We start from the raw sequence: 24,014 nt of genomic DNA, 5'->3' as shown, positions 1-24,014 counted from the left end.
TTTCAAACAACTCTCAAATATGTAGGTCAGTTCCATTAAAATTCAAGTATCCTTGTACAGGTTTTAGGAGAGTAACTGTTTTAAGTATCAGTGAGCTCCTCTGAATAGGCTAAAAATTAAGTTTCGCAGCAATGCAAGTTTACACGAGAAGGGAATTAGATTTGCTGTATTCCATCTCTTTCTGAACCGAACAGGAGGCACAACCAGACACTGAAAGTTTTGCCATGGACTGTCTCTACTTTCCAAACGACCGAGCGTTACCTCTCTGGCTTTTTGTGCCGCAAGTTCAGCTTGTCGCTGTCGCTCGAGTTCTTCGAGCAACTGTTTTTCCATGATGCGCTTAGCTTCCTCCACCCTGCGGAGAACCTCTCGCTCAATCTCATCCTTCCGTTTCTCCAGCTCTTCTTCTACGCGCTTAGCCACAAGCTCTTCCACTCTTCGGGCTGTCTCTTCCTCTATGAGTTTCTCTTCAATTTCTTGTTGGCGTCTAGAAACAGACATGAAAATAATAAATGAATTAGTTATGTCAATAATGAAATTTAAGTAAAACTTTGAATTCACAGATTGATGTAAAAGATTATGGTTGGTATTACATATTTAAATGTTTTCCTTTATTTTTTATTCACACACAACCCGTACAAAAAATTTGCTTTACATTTAAGAGAAAGTGAGTAAGATGACTACAAAAGCCATAGCAACATACCATATTTAACGTCTTAAAGTGTTACATTTAACAAAATAGCATTTTGAGTAGGTTGCGATAAAGCAAATGGATTATTTTGACTCTGAATGTTACTTAAAGCACAGTAACATTGAAACGTAGCTATCAACTAGGGTACCCATCCCCCTTTCAAAATTCAAAACATTTTAGGTTTTGTGTTACATGAAGTAATAAAACACTGCCCTAAGACCTCCACCTCAAAGGCACCAAACTGGTCTCTAACCAAAACAGAAAGCAGAGACAATAAGATTTGTAATTTGAACATTCCTAACAAAAGCTCCAGGTGTTGGCGTAATCGAGATCTCCAATAATTTACCTTATCACATATCAAATACTGCAGATCTACTTAATTTCTTTATGATGGTATTGAGTGTCAAGCATAATTGTACAAAAGCAAATATCATCAATTTGGAGTCCTAAATAAAGCATTACTTTTGTGTTCTGTATTTTTATAAAGGATTTTTCTCTAAAAAGTGGGGGTTTGTGTTTGTTTTTCAGTAAGATGCTATTTTTTTTTAAAAGGGTAACACCAAATATGATAGGATGCAAAATGTTATATTCACTTAACTTTAACTCCGTTCACATTTTTCACCGAACAGTAAAATATTGGGTTAGATCGTACAAATGCTTAATACCTGCTGTAGTACTTGTTACCATGAAGATGGAAAAGCTCCTCATGATAGCAAGCACTACGCACAGTAGTGAGTATTTGTAGGATTGGGCCCGTTCGTGAATTAAATATTCAAATACTAACAGAAGGTTCATTTTATATAAAATAATACTCTACAGCTATTCCTTAAATGGTATTCACTTTTCAGGGTTACTGTACTGTATTATTTTTACATTCACACTGGACTTTTATTTGAATTGAAATTTAAGCACACTACTGAAATACTGACTACAATATGTTTAAGAGATAAATCTTAATTTGTCAGCTAGGACCAATAATCTATGGTTTACAATATAAGACCTAAAATAGAATAGTTTCCGGTCACTTTCTTGTTAAAGTAAGAGTTTCAGATGTTATTCACTCAATTATAAGTATATTTCTAATATGAAGACATTTTCAATTATTCATACATTTTCAGAAAAATTTATAATTTGACAGATTTTGGATTTCCTAGTGGGGATTTTACAAAATAGTAAGACAACGCATATCCTAAAAGGAATGGATTGACTATCTAAATAACATATTTGAAACACCTAGGGACTCCTTGAACCTATAGATTTAACCCCCAGAAGAGACAATTTAGTCTTTCATTCTACTGATGCAGATGTGGGCTCTTTCTGATGAAACCTTAAATCAAAGTTCTCTGCTTTAAGTGGATATAAAATATTCCATGGCCCATTTCCTCACCTCACTGTTGTGCAGTGTATTTGTTGCCCAGTGCACTTTCATTCCAGAAAGAACTACAAGGTTCTTGTAGACATATTCTCTAAATTGTTTTTAAAACCTTCAGAATAAGGATCAAATCTAAAATAATATTATATTACTCAGCAGGCTGTAATTGTGCTGTAAAGTGTGCTTCACGTTAAGCCTTGGTATATATCAGGTATCGAGCTATACAAATCTTTATTTATTGTTGCCCTCTTAATCAAATATTTGAACATGAGAAGTTAAATCCACATGACCATTTTTTTTTCCAAATTAAAGCAAATATTTCAGGCAAATGAACACGTGAACTGATCACTTTTTAAAAATAATGTAAGTAAATTATGTTCTCAAATTAGCATCGCACTGTGAAGGTTTCACACCTCCTCCTACTTCTGGCAAAAAAATTCAAGATTCATAAAATTAGGGGCAGCACTTGCATTGCTTTCCAAAATTACAGACAATTATTACATTACACCCCTCCCCCAAGTTAGTGTTCCAGGAAATGTGATAAAAAACTACACTATAAAAACTGTGTTAAAAAAAGCATGACTACATGAGAATTTATTCTCAAAGATTTAAGTTCTGTATTAGACCATCACCCTAACATCTACATTTGAAGATTTAACTCTACAAGTCAGTGTTGCAGATTCTCAATAAATGCAGGATCAGGCTTAAACACGGTAGCGTAGTTTCTATCTATAATAAGGTATTTTCTGTAACAGGTGTATACAAGACTTCCTAGACAGAGGTAAAATTAGCATCTTCCTCTAACATGCAACATTTTCAGAAACAGCAGAAAGTCAAAGCATGTTTGTGTCAGATTTTTCAGAATAAGTTATGAGATTCATATACAGTATGTTAGGAGTTTTATGAGAGCTGCAAGAAGGAAAGTGCTTATGATTCAGTGGATTTGCCACATAAACATTTCCATATTCATTTATTTGTAGACTTTGAAATTAAGCATCACTGAAAAGAACAGAAAACAGGGTAAAGCAGAGAGGTCTCTTATATCTCAGGACAGCTATTCTGTACAGATTCAGAAGACAGCTACATACATTGAAAATGGCTATCACTAGGCAATTTGATAAGTGACAAATAAGCCAGTATGAAATATGAAGTGCTTGATTCAACTAGTGAAGCACAAAATTTAAATTTAATATAGTTTGCCACACTAAAAAAGCCCAAATGGAATCCCCTCCGTCCCCCAAAAAAACAAAACTCCTCAACCCCCTCCCTCCAAAAAACATGGAAATTCTTTTTTTATTTTATTTTATTTTATTTAAGTTCACAACACTTAAATAACCTGGACAACTAAAGACTCTTGTGCACCTTTTAAATAGTATTTTGACAAACAGCAGAATTCTGTTTGCCTAACAAACTCCTGTGAGAGAAAGACTGCACTTTACTGCACTGTTACTACTTCGATCAAATCCCATATTGCCCATCTAGATCATAAGTATTCCATTATTTTTTCATAATAAGCTGATTTGTGTAGTATAACAAAGTTGCTCTAGAAAAATATTCAAGTGCAGGTAAGAATGCCAACAGATTTTTTTCTTAATGAGCTCAGGCCTACTAGTCAGGTAAACAGAACCAGATTTGTTGCAAATCAAAGATTTAATGGAAACATATTGATATAAAGATCTTAAACCTTTTATTTTCCTTCAATACCAGAACAATTTCTTCCCTTCCCTAAAGAGCCATTTTGGTTTGGTAAGAAATCTGGTCTTTGTTATAAAAAGGTAGATGTCCAATTACTTTAAAATTGCAAATATTTCACAAGTCACATAAATATTTTATTTGAGAACGTATAAGTGTTTGCCTTACAGTTCATTTAAAGAGCTACCTGGGAACGAAAAAGAATCCGCAACAAAAGCATTAAGATTCCAAATTGAGAAGAGACTGAATGTTTAAAAATAAACAACCAGAGCAGGAATCTCTTCTCACTCTTAACTATAGGCTAGAGCAATGGTTCTCAAACTTCTGTACTCATGCCCCCTTTCACAAAGGAAGCCTCTGAGTGCAGTTCCCCTTATAAATTAAAAACACTTTAAATATATTTAATACCATTATAAACGCTGGAGACAAAATGGGGTTTGGGGTAGAGGCTGACAGTTCGTGACTCCCCATGTAATAACCTCGCCACCTCCAGTTTGAGAACCCTTGGGCTAGAGTAACTTCACTGATTTCAATAGAATTAATCCTGATTGACCCAGGTCTAACAGGAGAATCAGCACCCAGTGTCTCTAAGACAAAATATATTGAAATTTTTCAAATGTGTATTCTGTAACCCTACAACATTTGATATAGCTATCAAACTGCAATTAGCATAGGTCAAGAGAACTCTCAACAGCAGAATACATTAAAATAGAAATGAAAGAAGCAATATGGAGAGATAAGAATTTCCAACATATGGATAATTTGTAATTATTTCATTCATTTTGATATAGCCAGAACAATGCCAAAAGAAAATGAGTTGCTGTAAAATTAATTGAACTGGTTGTCATTATTGGAGTCTGCCTAAGCATTCACTTACAAAGGTAGGATCAGACAGTATTTTTGTTTCTCCAGGTCAATATTTTTGCATCACAGTTTCATACCTCAAGGTGCCAGGTTTATAGGATATTCAGAAATGATGGATTTATTACAACTTGTTACAAGGGGTTTTGTTGCTGTCTGTGATGGAATGAGAAATCATAAGGGAGAATAAAAATACTTCTAATAACTTAAATAATGCTACAAATGAACTATTCGGGCACCTAATTCCAAAACTATATTAAAATGAAGGAAGGCCTGTGGGTTTTATGAAATATAACAAGAGCTACACACACTTGAACACTAAACATGCTAGTTTTGTTCAACTGAGCAAGTGTTTCATGATATGAATCCTCTTTGATTCAGCACTAATGCTGAGACAAACCCCGAGTTAGTATACTTGTTGAGTGCATCTTTTTACGAGGCACAACACAGCCCTCGGGCCAACTAGGAGTGCCTCAGCCTAAAGAATAAGCTGCATGCTCGCAGAAAAGGGGAGGGACAAAAGTCTGGCAGTGAGCGCTGCACACACAGCCCCAGAGGCGGCGAGGCCTCGGACAGAGGAGGAGACCGAACCGAAGGCCCTTAGATGCAGGTTAGAGGAGGAAGCGATATGGATGGGGAGAGAGGGAGGGAAGCAGCGGCTCCGCGGTGGGTGTTTTCTAGCGGGGAGCATGGGAGGGAGGGGCTCGGCGAGAGGAGGGAGCCGCTGCGAGCCGGGCTCGGGATCCCCGAGGTGGGCACTCACATTTTCCGCTGCCGCTCGAACTCCGCTTTTTTCTCCTCCTCCTCCCGCTTCTGCTTCTCGTCCAGGCTGCTGCGCTTGCTCACGGTGCGCCCGAAGATGTCGATGCGGTCCGGGGGGGACGAGGCGCGCTCCCGCTCGCGCTCCCGGCGGGACGAGGGGGCCGTGTTGGAGCGGGACCGGGAGCGGGACTCGCGGCGCCGGTTCCGCTTGGTCTCCCGGGACTTGGAGCGCTTGCGCGCCCGCTCCTTCTCCCGGGAGCGGGACCGCGAGCGGCTCCGGTTCTTCTTGGTGTGCTTGGAGCTCTTGGTGTGCTTGGAGCGGGACGAGCTCCGGCTGCGGGACCGACCCATGGCGGAGCCCCCCGGCCGCGGCCGCCCCGCCCGAAGCTTGGACGCTAGCGGCACCTGAGAGAGGCGCGAGGGGACACGCGCATCAGCCTGGCTGGGCCTCTCCCCCGCCCGGCTCACTGAGGAGAAGGAGCAGGCCCCGAAGGCGGCAGCGAATCCGGACGGAGACAAGATGGCGGCCCCAACCCAGCGGTGACTCGGCTCCTTGCCGCCCCACAATGCACCGCGCACGCACAGTTGGCTCCCCCCTCTTTTTGACTGCCGGAGACACTCGAAGGCGCTCGGAGAGGTTCGGGCCGAGTCGGAGTGAGCTCGGGAACGGGTGTGGGTGGGAAGAGGTAGAGCCTGTGCGCATGCGCACAGCATGTCCTTGCGCCTTTGGGTGCCTGGCGGGGGTTGGGCCCAATTTGCCTCACTCCCCAAGTGGCTGGGTTATCAGGGGCGTGGGGTCCGCTAGGCGCGCACGCGGAGACCTGGGGCTCTAAGCGCCGCTCCGCGCCCTATGTCAAGCCAGAAGGTATCACCGGTTGTGCGGTGCCCCCCCCCCGCCTCCTCGCGCTCAGTGACCCCCGCGCCCACTTCCGCGGGTGTCGCTGTGACGTGCCGGGAGCCCGGGTTGCGGGTAGTGGCTGGGGACAGTTTAAACATTTAAAAAAAGAAAAAAGTTGAGAAAATTTTCACACACCGCCCCCCCCACACACACACACTAAAGGGCTGGTCAGAAATTTCCCCTCAATTAGTTCTGAATTATTCTCTCCCTCTGCAGCTGCCTGGACCAGCCGCTAGGGGGTCTAACTCCTTAGGCGGGGCAGTTGCTAAAAGTGTGACTAGTACATGCCAGGGATGCCCTGGTGGCGCATCCAGTTCCCTCCTTGCTTCCGCCCTCCCTGGGGTGGTGCTGAGGGGGCCTTGACCCTGCCCTTGAATCCTCGGCCACAGGCCACCTTGCACATCCTCAGTGAAGCCCATGTGGCCACACAAGGGTCCAACATCTTGTGTCTGATTACAAGATTGGAGCCATAATTTCAGAGGGGTAACCATGTAGGTCTGGATCTGTAAAAAGCGACAAAGAGACCTGTAGCACCTTATTGACTAGCAGAAGTATTGGAACATAAGCTTATGCTCCAATACTTCTGTTAGTCTATAAAGAGCCATAATTTAGCATTGTGTATGCATGCAGTTAGACTGCAGCAGTTGCTGACACTGTAGGTAAATGTGCTAGTGTAGACAAGGCCTGGGATGCACAAGAAATCCTTTCTAAAAACAGAGCAACTAATCACTGTAAGGGTAGGGAGGGTATCTAATCTAGTGATTAGGCTGAGCATAAGTGGTTGAATGAAGATGTTTGGTTGTGCTCCCAGCACTGTCACAGACTTATTTATCTTCACTGGGGAAATTTAACCAAACTGCCGTTGATGTTTTAATTGGTTCAGGTGGAATAGTGGGAGCACTAGGCAATGCAGTTCTCTCATGGTTGAATTTCCAATTTAAAAAAAGACCTAATTCAAATTGATACAGCCTGTTACTATATGTAATATGGAAGCGTAAGGGGAAAAGTGAAAAAATAGTTAAAATGACACTTTATTGCTTTATTTAATTTTTGGCAAAAATGTTTTGGTTGATGATTAGTTAAAGGTGAACTGCAAATGATTTCTAAAAATATAATCCCTTTTGTGCCCTTTTTTCTTCTTTATGATAGATAAAGTACTGAAAAATATGTAAGGTTTTAGTTCTGCTTGTTTTACCATTCCATTTCATGGAGGATTTTGAAATTTGGTTTCATTCAAGTTTGGAATAAAACCCAAACATTTTGAAATCCTCTGCAAAAGTAAATGGACCCTGAAAGTCCTGGAGTCCCCAACATTGATGCAGTCCACTGGGGTCCCCAGCTCAGAGATAGTCCAAGCCTTGGGGTCCCAGGATGAGTGGCAGTCTGCATTGTGGACTGCCCCAAAGCTGTGGATCCTGGAAGCCTGGGCTCCTCAGTAGTTGGGTAGGTTAGCTGGCAGAAACTACACAGGTTTTCCAGGGGATCTTTGTTGAAACGGAATGATCAGTACTAGCAGTAAGTTTCAATTTCAATGAATCGGTAAGTTCTTGCCAAGAAATGTTTCACTGGAATTTTTTTGACCAGTTTTAGCCATAATTTTACTAGTATTCCAGTCACCAAAGTGTGCATAGGACCTGAACTATAATGTAAAAAACAAGCAGAAAATGATCATATCTTTCAGGCCTCCTTTATAAATCCTAAGCAAGGAAAAAAGGACACAAGCCTATGTTTTCCCCTTTGCAGGTCACCTTTAGCAGCATCTATATTTGTCCTCTCCAGTCCTCTATGTTACAGAACCCTTCCCCATTCTGATCAGTACTATTAATGCATCAGAGACTGTAGGCTTCATGAACAGTGTGTTATCATAGTTCTTTATGTGATTTAATAAATTATTTGATCATGTTTGGTGGTGCAATAAAACAATTACAAAGGTACATTATTCATAGCAGGACTCCTTTTACTAGGAATTCAGGATTGTTTAATTGTTATTCCTTTTTTATTCACAACAGCATGATAGGAACACAGGGTTTCCAATACACAGGATCAGACCGACATTTAGGTCTTGGTTATGGCCAAAACCTGATGTTTCAGAAAAAAAGATTCCATAATCCTAAATAATGCACCCATCTGTATGCAGTGTTACAGAATGGAGAAAATTTTATGACTCTTTCAGTCTTTCACATACCCTGAAGTATGAGATTTGTTTTTCTCATCAGTCTAAATTTGCCTACCACAATAATAATAATAATGTATAATAATTAATATCCAGTCTTTTTTACAAATACAGCTACAATATATTTCTCATGACCTATAGCAGAGAATTCCATAGGTTGATTATACACTGTGAAAAGAAATATTTCATTTTGTAGGTTTTAATTTTACCATCTTTAATTTCATTGAGTGTCCACAAGTTCTTGTACACCTCTACCCCGATATAACACGACCCAATATAACACGAATTTGGATATAACGCAGTAAAGCAGCACTCCGTGTGTGGGGGGAGTGGGGGGAGTTGCATGCTCCAGCAGATCAAAGCAAGTTTGATATAATGCTGTTTCACCTATAATGCAGTAAGATTTTTTGGCTCCTGAGGACAGCATTATATCGGGGTAGAGGTGTATTAGGTAAATGCGTAAAAAGAGGGACTGGTCATTTCCCTAATCAGTTTCCTTTTGTAATTTTTGATACTTTAATGAAGTCTCATCTAATTTTCTTTTTTCTCAGTTAAATAATCTTAGTTTTTGCAGTCATAATTTCATGTTTTTCTCTTTAGGGTTAGGTAACCAAATCAGCACATAGTTCTTCAGTACTGTGCATTCGTATATATTTTTTACATTGTTTTTCCTCTGTTTTTGTAATGCATTATATATCCCATTTGCTTCTTAAACAGCTTTTGTACACTTCAAGAACATTGTAATTGAGGGCCAAATCCTGGCCTGGCTAAAGCAACATCTGCCCCCTTACTTCCTTGCCCTGGCTACCCGCATCATGGGCAGCAGCACGGGAGAGTATGCTACATTTCCCACCCTGCACAACAGGGGTATCCCTGGCAGGCACTGTGCTCTGGCAATCTCTAACTCCATAGTCCATGGAACTAGGATATGCCAAGGACTGGTTTGGTCTACAGTCAGGCCAGCTATCAGAGGAGCTGAAAGGATCAGGGGAGCTACCTTTTCTACTCCATTTGATGGTCCTGCATAGAATTTAGTTCAGTTGGTCCTGAGGATCCAGCACCAGGAGTTTGAAGTGGAAAGATTCTGCTGTGCAAGCAGGGAAAGAGCAGCAGAGCATAAACCACTTGATAAGTATTTTATGGTGATCTGAAATAATCTTGTTCACAGTAGTAAGAGGAAAAAGAAGGTCAGAAGAGCAGGAACCTTTAACAGCAAAGAGGTTCAAATATTTATACATTATTTCAAACTATAGTAGCTATTTTCAGCTTTACTCAGTTATCAGCTGTTTATTACAAGATCAGGAACTGTTACATTGTACAGAGTAAAAAAAAGCATGAATTGACTGAATTTGTGTCACATTTTGAATTGCTAAGGCTAGGCAGGTGCATAAGTTGTATTGCCTAATAACTTCTTTCACACATACTGCCAAAGCTGCTGCTTTTGGTTGTGCATTTTCTGTCAGCTGCTTTGCTTCTCTGTTAGCAGCTTCACAGATTTCTTAGCAGTTCTGCTGCAGATACAGCAGAGGCCAAGCATCTGGGAGATCAGCAGAACAGCTGGGTGGAAGCATGGCAGAAGCACAGAGCAGGTGGCAAGGAGGAAAGCAACCTTCTTCTTTTAAAGCTTGTTTCTTTTGAAACTTGTGAGAACAGACTGAGTCCTTAGAATTGTTGAAGAGGGACTGCTTTGGAAAGGGAAAATTGTTTAATTGGAAGATGAGGGGGTACTCATGTAAAATTTCAAGTCACACCAATACAAAGGGTTTTTCACACAGTATTGATACGAAAGGAGCAGGACAGAATGTATACATAAATAGAATCACTAGCTTAACCCTATAGGGAGAAGTAAAAGACAGTTAATAATTGTGTATAGAAAACAGGGATATTTTTGAGCACAGACAACACTTTATAATGCAGTTGACAATATATTTCATAACTCTGAGACAGAATTTCTGTTTCATCAGAATTACGTGTATAAGAAAATATGGTTAATTTAAAATTGGATCTAATTTTATTCCCAAACCGATTTAGTATCATGAAAATTAACTAATTTACTGAGAGCATGACCAATAAAGTAATTAAAGATGGTTTTAGATAAAATAACAAAATACAGATGTCAAAAGATGGATGTATTAGTGTTTAAGTTTGTAAATATTGAGACTGCTCAGGGCTGGAGTACATCAAACCCCTGAGGTGCCAGCTCGGAGGCAAGTACAGTAGGTCACACTTTGAGGCCACCAAAGCATTTGTGAAAACCCCTGAGGGACTGCCATGTGCCTTAATGTGTGCTCACAATGGCTGATAGGTGGTGCAGCATTGCTGGGGCATAAAGATACTCCACTAATTCTCCCTCCTGTCCCTGAAATTCCACCACAGAATTCCCCATGAACAGAGGGTGGGGGGAGAATATGGATACTAGGTAACTGTCTATCATGCCTCTAGCCACCATGCTTCTTAACATTCCCCATAACACTTCCAAAATGGAAGTGAGAAAGGCATGGAGGGTGGAGATAAGTGGGGAAATAAGATTAAAAAAGAAACTTTTTTTGAGTTGTACTCTCACATAAAGTATGGAGCTTAAATCACAATGGGCACTGATGCAATTATATCATCCTACACCTATGAGGGCAGGTCTCTGGAGTCTGGCACGCAGTTTCCAAATTACCATCCATATTAGCATAAAAACTAGAATACCCAAATTTTTAATTTTAGTAATGGCAAAAGAAGATACAAGTTGGATCTACTTTGATTTCCTGCTAATAAATTCTGCTAGTTGATCTGTATAAAAATGTTAAACCCTTCAACTGGCGTTCCAGCCAGAATTGGCATAGGAACAAAGGTGCAAATAAAACAGACTTAATATTCAGGGATCATCAAGGAGATTTTCAAAGACACAAATGACGGAGTTGGGCATCTAACTGTAATTTCTGCCTTTGAAAATCTCACCTCTGGGATTAACAGGACCTCAGGCTGTATGGGCTTTGGCCAGAATTTAAAACAGCTAAATAAAAGAAAGAAAAATACAAAAATATCTGAGGTTTCCCCTTGATATTTTGCTTTGGAACGTCCCTAAGTGAATGGCTATGTAATGCATCTCTAGAGATATACAGTGCCAGATTAAAAGTGTTTCTCTTGGTGTTTCTCTTTCACAAAGAGAATATACAGGTAGATTTCAGTCAAGAGTTTAAAAACAGGAATGAAAAGTTAGGCTCCTAAATTAGCAATTAAAAACCTGCCTGATTTCCAAAAGTGCTGAACAGCCAGGAGCTCACATGCAAGTAAATTGGAGATTCTGGGTGCACAGGACACAAATAAAGACTGTGCCTGCCCTGCCCTGATAAGTTTATAGTCTATGGGTATGTCTTCATTGCAGCATTAATTCAGATGGTCAGCACCCAGGTTTGCCTAAGCAGAGTGCAAGCAGCCACACTGCAAAGCTATATTGCATTCCCCACTTGTGTTGCTAGGATTTCTAAGTGTTCATCCCAGGGTTCTTTGTGCTGCAATAAGCTGTTCCCCATGAACTGTGGGAAAACGTATCTGTCCTGATTCCCATTGGGGGAATTGTGAGAAGGCATTGGAGGACTATCAGCACTCAAGTGATTTAGCCTATGTCCTCACTGCAAAGTGGGTGGTTTACCAGCCTGAAGAGAGGCAGCAGGGTGATTCCAACTCATACCATCAGCAGGGCCTGCTAGCTGGGGTTGAAAGCACCACCAAATTCGGGTGAAAGGATTTTGTGTGTGGATGGGAGCAGGCCTGGCGCAATATCTGACTAAGAGCTAACTCTGCAGTGAAGACATACCCCTAAGGGTTAGCTAGATTGTGCAGTTTAGGCACAGCCATCTGTTAGGGGTGGTGCAGAACTGGACAACCGCAATGAGGCTGAATTCCTCCTTACCAATACAAAATCTACCACTCTACTTTAAGGGCTTCAGGCAGCATACTTTGCCCTCCTGCATTTGCAGAGAGGCAAATCCATTGGTTATGTCTGTGTGCCCCCGTGGATGTGGATGGAAGCGATCTCTCTGGACTGCAATACTCATGGAAGTCAATGGAAGGATTCCAGTGCGTACATTTGAGACTAGTTTCAATTTGAATGTACAAATGTAGCATTTTGATGTCCTATTAAGAACTCAATTCAGTAAGGCACTTAAGCATGTGTTTAAGCATGTGCTTAAGTCCATCCCTGTTCAGTACAATGCTTGAGCAAATGGGATATGAACATATGCTTTAATGCCGTGATGAACAGGGGTGGAGTTGAGCATTTGCTTAAGTTCTTACAGGAGTGGTCTATAAATGAGAGATGTCTAAAATTGGTTAGTTACTAGATTAGGTGCCAGTAGATGGCACTCATGAATACATCCCATAGTTTCTCGATTTTGCAGGATTAATAATGTTATTGGACACAGCATTGCATGGAGCTCTGAACAAAAGTTAAGCCTGTTCTTAAATGCTTTACTAAAATGGGGCCTAAAGTACCCACATTTGAAAATTGGCCCCTATCAATGCAAGCTGCACATTTCTTCTAATGAAGGTTAACAGCCTCACTCAGTTTTCTCAATCTTTTTTTTGTTCACGCACTCTTTTTCTTTTTAATAGTGTAACAATTTTAAATGAATTTGTCCATTTCAATACATAAAAAGTCTGCAATTAGAAGAATTAGAATTGCATAATTAGAGGAACTCTGCTTCTCATTCAAAACAAAGGCAATTCAGAGAAAAAAATCTACAAGCAGGTCAACCTTTGGTGAACAACACTACGGGTATGGCTACATCTGGAATTTCAAAGCGCTGCCCCGGCAGCGCTGCGGGAGCGCTGCTGCGGCAGCGCTTTGAAGTGTGAGTGTAGTCAGAGCAGCAGCGCTGGGAGAGAGCTCTCCCAGCGCTGCATGTAAACCACATCCCTTACGGGTGTAGCGTGCAGCGCTGGGAGCCGCGCTGCCAGCGCTGCTGCCCTGATTACACTGACGCTTTACAGCACTGTATCTTGCAGCGCCCAGGGGGGTGTTTTTTCACACCCCAGTTGCAGCGCTGTAAAGTATGAGTGTAGCCAAGGCCTACGTTTCCTATTTTGTGGGACTACACTAAATTTACTCCTTTGCCTTTGATTGATAAATGAGCTAACTCTTTGTCTTTCCCCAATGGATGTGGGATTTTAGATTGAGACTAAAGTTCTCTTTTATAAAAAAACACAGAAAAAATTCTTCAGTGAGCACTAAACTAACACCTACCATTACTGGTTTATCAAAGCCTCCACCCATTCTGTGGGGATAAGGGAACTGGCTCTATCCTTAACATAATTATTAGTCTAGACTGGAGACATATCAATTTTGTATTTCCACATACAGAAGGTTTTTTCCTTCAAAGCCAGATGGTGGCTTGAATGACTGTATTTGATTCTGGAAACCATTCTTAAAAGGAACATGATTTGGTCACAGGGGCAGAGATTAATGCTTTGGGAACCACTCCCAGAAAAGGAAAATGTGTTTCAGAAGCAAGCAGAGTTGGTTCCCTGTGGAATGGATCTAGTGAAGGAGGCTCAAGCATAGTGTGGACTGAAAACATATTTGTTACCATGAATTTCCTTTCAGCTCTGGATCTGGCCTGCAACTGTATATATGCTTATATGCTCAGGCGTCTGATGAATTATTGATAATATAAGACAGTAGATTATGCCAAACCATAATGGAACCCACATGTGATTATTAGGTTGCTATTTCTTGTACCATTATCAGATAGAGATTTTCTGGGTGTCATATTATTGGACACATGAAACAAATGGGTTATCTTACATTTGTTCTGAAAAGAAAAAATTAAATTTGCATGACAATTAAATTTGCATGACTTTTCAGCCATTTCTTCAAAGCATTATCTGTAACAGAAAAAGTAAAAACAACAAGGAGTACTTGTGGCATCTTATAGACTAACAAATTTATTGGGCCAAATAAATTTGTTAGTCTATAAGGTGCCACAAGTACTTCTCACTGTTTTTGCTGATACAGACTAACATGACTACCACTCAGAAAAAGTAAAGTGAAGTGCTTGCAGTGCAATTCATGCCTCATTATCACATCTTATAATACATCTTCACTCTCAGTTTACAACAATTCCCTCTTCAAAGCTATTCTGGGAAGTCAGGAAATTTGCAAGATAGTGATTTGTTGTGCAAGATAGTGCCTATGATGTGAGGGAGGTATCTGCACTGAACTGCAAAACTGTGACATGAAGCACCGTATATCAAAGATAGCCTCAGATGCTTATAAATTGCATGCGGGTGTGTGTCTGGCTAGCACTGTTATAGTTAACAGTCTGTCAGCATTTCCATTATGAATCCTCGTTTTCAGTGGCTTGTTCAGTAACAGCCTCTAAAAAAATTTTCATAGCGGAAACTTGGGATGTAAATTCTCAGTGCAATTATTTTTGTATACATTTTGAAACAAATCAGTTTGGCCATTTTTATGTTTTACCAGGAGGTCATAAAAAAAGAAAATTTCTGCTTTCAGATATTTTAGTACATTCCTGTAATACAGTTATTGCTTAATTAAAACAGGTTTGCAACTCCTAACGTGAACTATTTGTGCAATTAAAAAAAAAAAAGACTGTCTTTTAAAATTAGAAAAGCAGCTACTGTAGTATATGTGTTATTTCAAGGATTTCTTTTTAGCATTAAAGTTTCTCCACATGGACAGATCTGCTGATTAAATACTTCCTACATGTATATTGATACAATACACTTAACAAAGTGTATAGTCAAAGATCTGTAAATTAAGGATTTGTGAAAGTTATATTCAAATTTCGAGAATAACACTCTTGAGAGAGGCCTAGGCCTGGTCTACACTTAAAACCTAGGTTGACGTAGGTCATGTCTACACTACATAGTTAAGTTGATTTAAGTTACATCAACTATCATAAACCATTGTAATTACATTGCTTGTGCATGTTCACAAAATGCTCCTTGTGTCGGAGAAGTGCATCCATAGTTGATGCTCTAGCATGGACAGAGAGCAGTGCACTGTGGGTAGCTATCCCACTGTGCAAATTGCCACCGTCTCCCACTAGGAATTCTGGGAATGGATCACAGTTTATCATGGAGGCGGGCTCACTGCCTCATGATGCAGTTTTCTGGCTTCTGACTGCATTTCACACTGTTTTTCAACTGCCCCTGTAAACTTTGCGCCTGCCATCTCTGCCTGAAAGCATGGATCCTGCACTACTCACCAGTCTTGTGATAAGTGTTGTGAACACAACACAGCTGATTCTGCAGTATTTTATGAGCTGTGAATCTGAAAAGGAATCCATGCTGCCTGCCCTGCTTTGTGCCATGGAAAGAAAATTCAAGACTGATGTTGGCATTCATGGAGCAGCTTCACACGGTGGACCATCACTATTGGGCTTGGGAAACTAGCACTGAGTGGTGGGATCAGATTGTGATACAGGTACGGGATCATGAGCAGTAGCTGCAGAACTTTCATATGCACAAAGCCACCTTCCTTGAACTCTGCACGGAACTCGTCCCTGCCCTGTGGCACAAGGACACCAAAATGAGAGCTGCCCTACGGGTGGAAAAGTAAGTGGCGTCTGCTGTGTGGAATCTGACAGCTCCAGACTGCTACCGGTGAGTCACAAATCAGTTTGGAGTTGGGAAGTCCATTGTGGGGGTGCGGTGATGCAAGTGTGCAAGGCCATTAATCATCTCCTGCTACAGAGGACTTTGACTCTTGGTAATTTGTGGGAAATAGTGGATGACTTTGCAACAATGGGATTTCCTTACTGCGGCAGGGTGATAGATGACACACATATCCCAATTTTGGCCCCAGACCATCTTGTGACAGAGTACATCAAAAGAAGGGTCTGCTTCTCTATGGTATTGCAAGTGCTGATGGATCTCTGGGGTTGTTTCACTGACATCAATGCAGGATGATTAGGGATGGTGCATGGCGCTTGTATCTTCAGGAACACTGTCTTGTATAGAAAGTTACATGCAGGGACTGTCTTTGCAGACCATAAGATTACAACAGGGGATGTGGAAATGCCGATAGTGATTCTGGGAGACCCAGCCTACCCTTTACTCCTGTTGCTCATGAAGCCATACACTGGAAACCTTGACAGCAGCACGGAGCTCTTCAACAACAGGCTCAGCAGGTGCAACATGACCGTTGAATGTGCATTTGGTAGACTAAAGTATAGCTGGCACTGCCTTTTTGGCAGGTTAGACCTCAATGAGAAAAATATTCCCGGGATCATCACAACCTGCTGTGCTCTTCCTAACATTTGTGAAGTCAAGGGGGAAAGGTTTCTTGAGAGGTGGAACACTGAGGTGGATCACCTTGTGGCTGATTTTGAGCAGGCAGACCCCAGGGCTATTAGAGCAGTGTTTGTCAAACTGGGGTCGCTGCTTGTGTAGGGAAAGCCCCTGGTGGGCCGGGCCAGTTTGTTTACCTACCTCGTCCGCAGGTCTGGCCGACTGCAGCTCCCACTGGCCGCGGTTCGCCACTGGAGGCCAATGGGGGCTGCTGGAAGCGGTGGCCAATACGTCCCTCGGCCCACGCCACTTCCAGCAGCCCCCATTGGCCCAGAGCAGCGAACTGCGGCCAGTGGGAGCTGTGATCGGCCGGACCTGATGACAGGTCAGATAAACAAACCGGCCCGGCCCACCAGGGGCTTTCCCTACACAAGCAGCAACCCCAGTTTGAGAAACATTGTATTAGAGGGTCTCAACAGGGGGCTATTTGAATCAGGAAAGCTTTTAAGCAGCATTTTGTCAATGAGCCCCAGTAATGTGTCTTTCTGTAATTCATTCAGTCAGACATTGTTTACTTATCACATTGAATGACCCCTGTAATGATTCCTGCCCGAACATTAATAAAAATTTAGTCTGACAAAGGCAGTGGTTCTTTATTTGTGAACAACATAGTGTGGTTGCAACAGAAATTCATACATGGTGGCAACTGATACATTTGCAGACTACAATTAAACAGCAATACACGCATTAACATTTCTTATAAGGGGCATGACAGTGAGCAGCACTCTCTGAAGTGAGGATCTCGTAGCTGTGTGTAATGGCCAGCTGTTGTTATGGAAAATGTCCCTAGGGATGAAGTGCAAGTTGTACTAGGATGGGCCAGGAATGTGAGAGAAATGTGTGGTGAGCTTGGAGAGGGCAAGGAAGACAGTTCTGTATGGGCTGCAGGGGGAGTTGAGCATGCATGTGTTCTGCCTGCAGTGCAGTCAGGGACCACTGCATTTCTGTTTGGGCCTCCATGAGCTTTATTATCTGCTCCTGACCCTGTATTATCTGCTCCTGTCCATGTCTCCTCTCCTGGCTATCCATTTCTAGTTTTTTCATTTATTGTCTTTCTCCATGCTCTGTGCTCGCTATTGGCCTGATGTGACAATTACAGCACTTTGTGAAACATGTTGTCCTTATTCCTCCTCGTTCGCCTCCTTATCTGATGGAGGTGTTCCATCGGTGTGTAGGAGCTGGCCCTCAAGGGCACATCTGCAGAAGGAAAAGAAAAAATACACAGAGTCAGTATTGTGTGTGCACTCACAGTCCTGAATCATAGAAGTTACGTACACCTCTGTCTCACTTTCCGTTGGCAAGCATGCAGGACAGCCAGAACACTAAACATGGTGAGTTCAGCCCATGGGGTGCAAGATGGGACAAAGGGTCTGGGTGGTTTTAGATGAGGATCAGAAGAGGCGCCTAGGGACACTGTTCTGACCACTGGCACTGTTTTCCACGGACAGGGTGATCGAAGCTGAAATCACACTACTGAGGGTAACCGAAGATGCACAGGTGCATTTCCTGCATGCGTTCAGCTTCTGACTGGGTCTGTATGCTGCTTACTGTGTGCTGCTTTGGTTCCTTCAGAAGTAATTTCCAATTGGTGCAGCAAAGTTTCCCACAACAGAGGCAGAAGCAAAGCAGCTCTGCCAAGCAACCTTTGGCACAGAATTGCAGAGTATCTGCAGGAAAGTTTCCTAGAAATCTCTGTAGAGGATTCCTGGGAGATCTTGGTGTGCATTAAGAAACTTTTCTGCAGGGCTCCCATTGCATAAGTGCACAGGGGACTGTGAAGCAGATGCAAACAGTACCTAGTGTTGTTAAGCTTGATCCGTTCTCCTAATTGCATCGTGTAACAAAATAAAGGACACCTCAACCTCATGTAACTGTGCACTATCAAAGCAAAATGAGTACTTACTGGAGCTCCCCTCTCCTGCTTCAGACATGCCAGAGCTGGACTGCTGGGACTGGCTAGATTCCTTCAGAGTCAAAAAGAGGTCCTAGTTCGACACGCCACTGGATGAGCCTGTTGCCTGTTCCACATCCTCCTCCAACTCGACTTCCTTGTCCACCACTTCATCCTTGGGGTTGACTCTGCTGGCTGCTGCCTCTAATCCCCTCAAAGTATCCACAGGGCTCTTGGTGGTGGACGTGGGGTCACTGTTGGGGATGATGTGCAGCTCCTTGTAGAAGCAGTGTGTTTTTGGTGCTGTATCGGAGCAACGGTTGGCCTCCCTTGCCTTCTGGTATGCCTGCTTCAGCTCCTTGACTTTAGCATGGCACTGTTGTGTGTCCCTTTCATGCTCCTTCTCATCTATGCCATGAGCAATTTGCTCGTAGGTGTCAAAGTCCCTATGGCTGCATCAGAGCTGTGACTGCACAACCTCCTCTCCCAACAGATCCATCAACTCCAGTGTACTCCAGGCAGGAGCGCATTTGCTGCCGAAAGCCGGCATGATCAGTTGGGAAGATGCTATGTGAGCTGTCCTTGCCGAGCAAACAGAAAGTGGAATTTCAAAAATTCCCAGAGATTTAAAGGGGGAGAGGTGCATGCCTGTGTACCTTGTAGCAGAGTAGAAACTGATGACCAGAGTGGTCATGATGGGCATTGTGGGAAACCTCCTGGAGGCCATTTAAGGCAACATAAACATTTAAGTGTCTACACTCACACTGCGTTGCTTTAACTTTGTTGCAAGAAGCTCTATGCTGCTCATCAAGGTGATTTTATTATGTCAACGTAGCAAAAGAGTTAAATTAGGGGCAGGAGCATTGTTTTGTACACACCTCCACTGGTTTGTTGACAAAACTGTGTAGTGTAGATAAGGCCATAGCAGTGGCACTCAGAAGTGAAAAATCCACACCTCTGAGCATTGTTGCTATGTCATCCTAATCACAGGTGTAGATACAGCTAGGTCAATGAAATAATTCTTCTTTCAACCTTGCTACCATTGTTCAGGGAGATGGAGTTCCTACAGCAATGCAAAAACACCATCTGTTGCTGCAGTCTGTGCCTACGCTACAGGGTTACAGCAGCATAGCTGAGGCACCGTAGCTATGCCATGATAGTGTAGACTTGGCCCTAGTCTAGGAAAAAGAGTTGAAATTAGATCAAGAGTAGACACAGGGTAACACTTCTTAGCTTGATGTACCTGGTTGAGGGCTACAATCAAAGAGAACCCTGACTAGCTAAATTGAAGTTAAAAGTTGTCATAAACAGATAAGTAAGAGTTAATAGAATAGAAGTGCTTCATATCTCTTTGCCTGGAAAGGGTTAACAAGAACAGTGAGCCTGGCTGTCACCTGACCAGAGGACCAATCAGAGGACAGGATACTTTCAAATCTTGAGGGAGGGAAGTTTTTGTGTGTGCTGTTAGTTTTTGGTTGTTGTTCACTCTGGGGGCTCAGAGGGACTAGACGTGCAACCAGGTTTCTCTCCAATCTCCTTGATACAGGTTCTTATAGATTCCAAATAGTGAGTAGTAGGTAGATAAAGCGAGTTAAGCTTCTGTTTGTTTCCTTTATTTGCAAATGTGTGTTTGGTTGGAAGGAGTTTAAATGTGTATTTGGCTGGAAGGAGTTCAAATTGGTCTTTTGCTGAAAAGATTTTAATTTGTACTTGTATACTTAGGCTGGAAGGGCATTCCCAGTGTCTATAGCTGAAAGACCCTGTACCTATTCCATTTTAAATTTACAAAGATAATTTTTACTGTTTTTCCTTCTTTAATTAAAAGCTTTTCTTGTTTAAAAACCTGATCGTTTTTTTTATTCTGGTGAGACCCCAGGAGCCTGAGTCTGGATCCACCAGGGAATTGGTGGGGAGAAAGGAGGGAAGAGGGAGAAAGAAGCTGATTTCTCTCTGTGCCAGGATTACTTTCTCTCAGGAGGAGTCTGGGAGGGGGAAAGAGAGAAGGAGGGAGGAAGGTGAATTGTCCTCTCTGTTTTGTGATTCAAGGAGTTTGAATCACAGTGATCTTCCAGGGTAACCCAGGGAGGGGAAGCCTGAGAGAGGCAAGGGTGAGGGAAAGGGTTTACTTTCCTTGTGTTAAGATCCAGAGGGTCTGGGTCTTGGGGTTCCCTGGGCAAGGTTTTGGGGGGACCAGAGTGTACCAGGCACTGGAATTCCTGGTTGGTGGCAGCGCTACAGGTTCTAAGCTGGTATTAAGCTTAGAGGAATTCATGCTGGTACCCCATCTTTTGGACGCTAAGGTTCAGAGTGGGGAATTGTACCATGACAAAAGTATTAACTTGCATCTGCACTAGGAAGAAGGTTGAGGTTAGCTGAAGTGTTGGCTGTACTCTGAATTATCCTTGACCATTTGTCAGCAAGAACTCTTTGTATGGTTACAAAATCCCCTAAAACAACAATCTCCATATCTCCAAGTTGTGGAATGGAGCCATCAAGGAAGTGAGCAGCTCACAGAAATAAGCATCCTTGGTCCACAAATCCTAATCAACCTTGTTCCTTTAAAAGTCACTACCAACCTCCTTGTGGCTGCTTAGTAAGCAGGATTTACTTTATTGTTAGGCTGGGGTAACTGTACTATAAATCATATTGGGAGGAAATGGACAGCCTTCATTGATAAATGACAGACTAATTGATACACAGATTTTCCAGAACACACTGAAACTTTGTTAGCTTTGCCTAGTTTGATTGCTGTACTTAGGTTCTTGTCGGTAATAATTTATAATACAATAATAACTTATAATAAAATAATAAATCATAATTTCTATGGCATCTTTCAACCACAGATTTGGAAACAAGCCTATTCAGAGAACCGTGCTCTGATGCTCTGGGACCTATTGTATGTGTGTTTTAATAAATGTGGTATGTGTGTTTAATCCCCTCTGGAGGCAGAACCTGTCTCACCTTCTGTCTGACCTAGTAACTGTGGGAACCTTTTAGCAGCCATTAATTATGGAGGTCCTTAGAATTTATTGTGAGTATTAACGAAGGGGCATATCACTAAAATCTTAGGTTCTTCTTGATGTTTTCAGTAAACATTCCCAGAAAGTGATGTCTTTCTTGTCATTTGCAGCACCTCCTTTGATAGCATGCTTGTATGGACCATTCATCACTATTCTAAGACCTAAATGAAGATGTGTCACTCTGTGCCTCAAAGCAACAACCTGGAACCCCCATATTTACCTCTGTCATATAATTATGATCTGTTTTGTACAAAGTATGCCTTGTGAGGCATCATTTTAAAAGTCTTGATCTGTTGAACATCAATATCCTGTTGGACTGTGTGCTCTGTAATTGTGTGTGAAGTTTTGCTATGTGTGTGTTTCTCAAATATATTGTGAGGCTTACAACACCCACAACCAATCTTTCAGGTACAACAAAGGAACAGCCAGATGCACTGATAGTCCATTAAAGGGAATCCATACTCCCTAGGACTATCCTAGGAGCTGTATACACTGGAAACTTCTCAGAGATAGCATGTAAACATGGAGCAAGCTGGCAGAAGCTGTAAAAGAGGGGAAGTGACATCATCACTGGACCTCAGTCCCCCCAGAACTCAACACCTGGAAACACATCCAGAGGAGAAAGACTTTGAACTGGAGACGTGGTCCCAGGCTGAAGGAATATTCCAGCCTGTGTACTGAAGATCTGTAATCTGCTTGTATTATCTATCAGGGTGAGACACTGCTTGATTATAGAACTTAGATTGTTAGCTTGCTTTTATTTTCTTTGGTAAGCATTCTATCCTTTATGCCCATCACTTATAATTAGTTAAAATCTATCTTTCTGTCGTTAATAAACCTGTTTTATGTTTTACCTAAAAGTGTATTTGGCACTGGGGAAAACTCTGCTCAGTGTACAAAAAGCTGGTGCATGTCCTCTCCACATTGAGGGAGAGGTGGACTGGGTAATAAACTTACACTGGTCAGGCTTCTGACCAGGGCAAGACAGTACAACTCTGGGGTTCATGTAACTCAGCTGGGTGTGTTCCTGCCTCTAGATGTCTGTGTAAGTGCAGTACCTGGAGAGGGTTGCAGCTTTTCACAACATCAGAGTGTGAGAGGAGCCCAGATTGGTAAACCAGAGGGCTCAGTGGTACCCCAGTTCCAGGTTGCACCCTGGGGAACCCATCACAGAAGACCTATCCAGGCAGGATCCTTCCGGTTTCATGACTGTTATACTTTCAGAATCCTCTATTTAATAGCCAGACATTTGCTGTTCTCTGAGTGTAAGGACGAGTCATTGCTGAGACTGACTCTGGCAAGCATCAATACCAGCAGGATTCAATTGTAGAGTGATTAGACATTATCCTCCTTACCTGGAGTACAAATACACAAAGAAATGAAGAAAGGGACTTCTGGCAGTTGTGTTGTGGTGCTGTAAAGCTACCAGATTGGCTTGTTATATACAGGAATTTCAGATGTGTAGGAATTTGAGACATTACCATAAGCTCCTCTAAATTAACAAACCCCATTGGAAAAAGAATTGTACCACTTAAATAATTGTCCCAATCTGTGAGAGTCACATAAGTGTACATTGTGAAGGAAGTACTTTTATTAATTGTTTTAATAATTATCATAATCTAAAGCACTAAATGATTGAAAAATCTATATTGAAGTCATATTGTTTCCTTTAGCAGTTATAAGAGAGCATGAAGACATGAAAGATCACAGGATTTTTGCCTTATGAATCACACCAATTCATGCCTTTGCGTTATTTAGAATGACTGAAATTCATTATACAGAATTTGGTCCATGGCAGTCATCTGATCTTATCCCAGGGTGGTGTTTTTTCAGAATGCAATTTTAGAGGCATTTAGTACAATAGAGCAGTTTGCAGAATGTTTGAGAACTTGTCTATTGCAGATGCCAATAGGCTGTAGGTGTTGTAAACACTTGCAAGTTCCTTCTTAAGCCATTTTGAGTTAATGAGTAATATATGAATTCTTATATTGCTGTATTCTTGCTTCAGGTCAGAATTATATTTTGCCACAACAAAACTCGGGGCTCAATATATTTTTTTCTTACACAAGGATCTTACCTGAATAGTATAGTATGAAAGAGTTGAGAAGCCCACTGAAATTCTTGCTGAAAGCTTTTACTGCTGGAGCGAAGGTTCTCTGTACATTATTTTACCTGATGTGTGTTTTTTGGGGAGTCACTTAATTTTTCTATCTGTAAAATGAGGATAATTATACTCACTCAGGGATGTTGTGAAGGTTGATTAGCAATATCACTGACACCAACTATTCAGAAATCATGAGGCTGGTTTAAAAAGAATAAGATTTTAAAATATAATAAAGGTGGTGTTCTT

The 24,014-nt window shown here is 41.8% G+C and overlaps 1 protein-coding gene and 1 long non-coding RNA gene across 4 annotated transcripts in view; one reads left to right on the top strand and one right to left on the bottom strand.

Moving 5' to 3' along the window:
* The window catches only part of ARGLU1 (arginine and glutamate rich 1), an 11,626-nt gene extending 5,688 nt beyond the window's left edge, over positions 1–5,938 (bottom strand). For all 3 annotated transcript variants that reach the window (XM_050951219.1, XM_050951228.1, XM_050951238.1), the window contains exons 1-2: positions 5,380–5,938; positions 262–487 (exon numbers count right to left, since the gene is read on the bottom strand). In XM_050951219.1, the coding sequence (XP_050807176.1) occupies positions 262–487; positions 5,380–5,729 (576 nt within the window). In that variant the 5' untranslated portion in view covers positions 5,730–5,938. The remainder of the gene's footprint in view (positions 1–261; positions 488–5,379) is intronic.
* On the top strand, positions 5,324–24,014 carry LOC127050609 (uncharacterized). The gene is made up of 2 exons (XR_007774258.1): positions 5,324–5,367; positions 21,775–24,014. It is a non-coding gene; the product is annotated as an uncharacterized LOC127050609 (long non-coding RNA).

This window comes from Gopherus flavomarginatus, chromosome 1, assembly GCF_025201925.1.
Source record: "Gopherus flavomarginatus isolate rGopFla2 chromosome 1, rGopFla2.mat.asm, whole genome shotgun sequence".
NCBI lineage: Eukaryota > Metazoa > Chordata > Testudines > Testudinidae > Gopherus > Gopherus flavomarginatus.
Note: the sequence above shows the minus strand (reverse complement) of the source record. Positions and strands in the feature narration are given on the sequence as shown.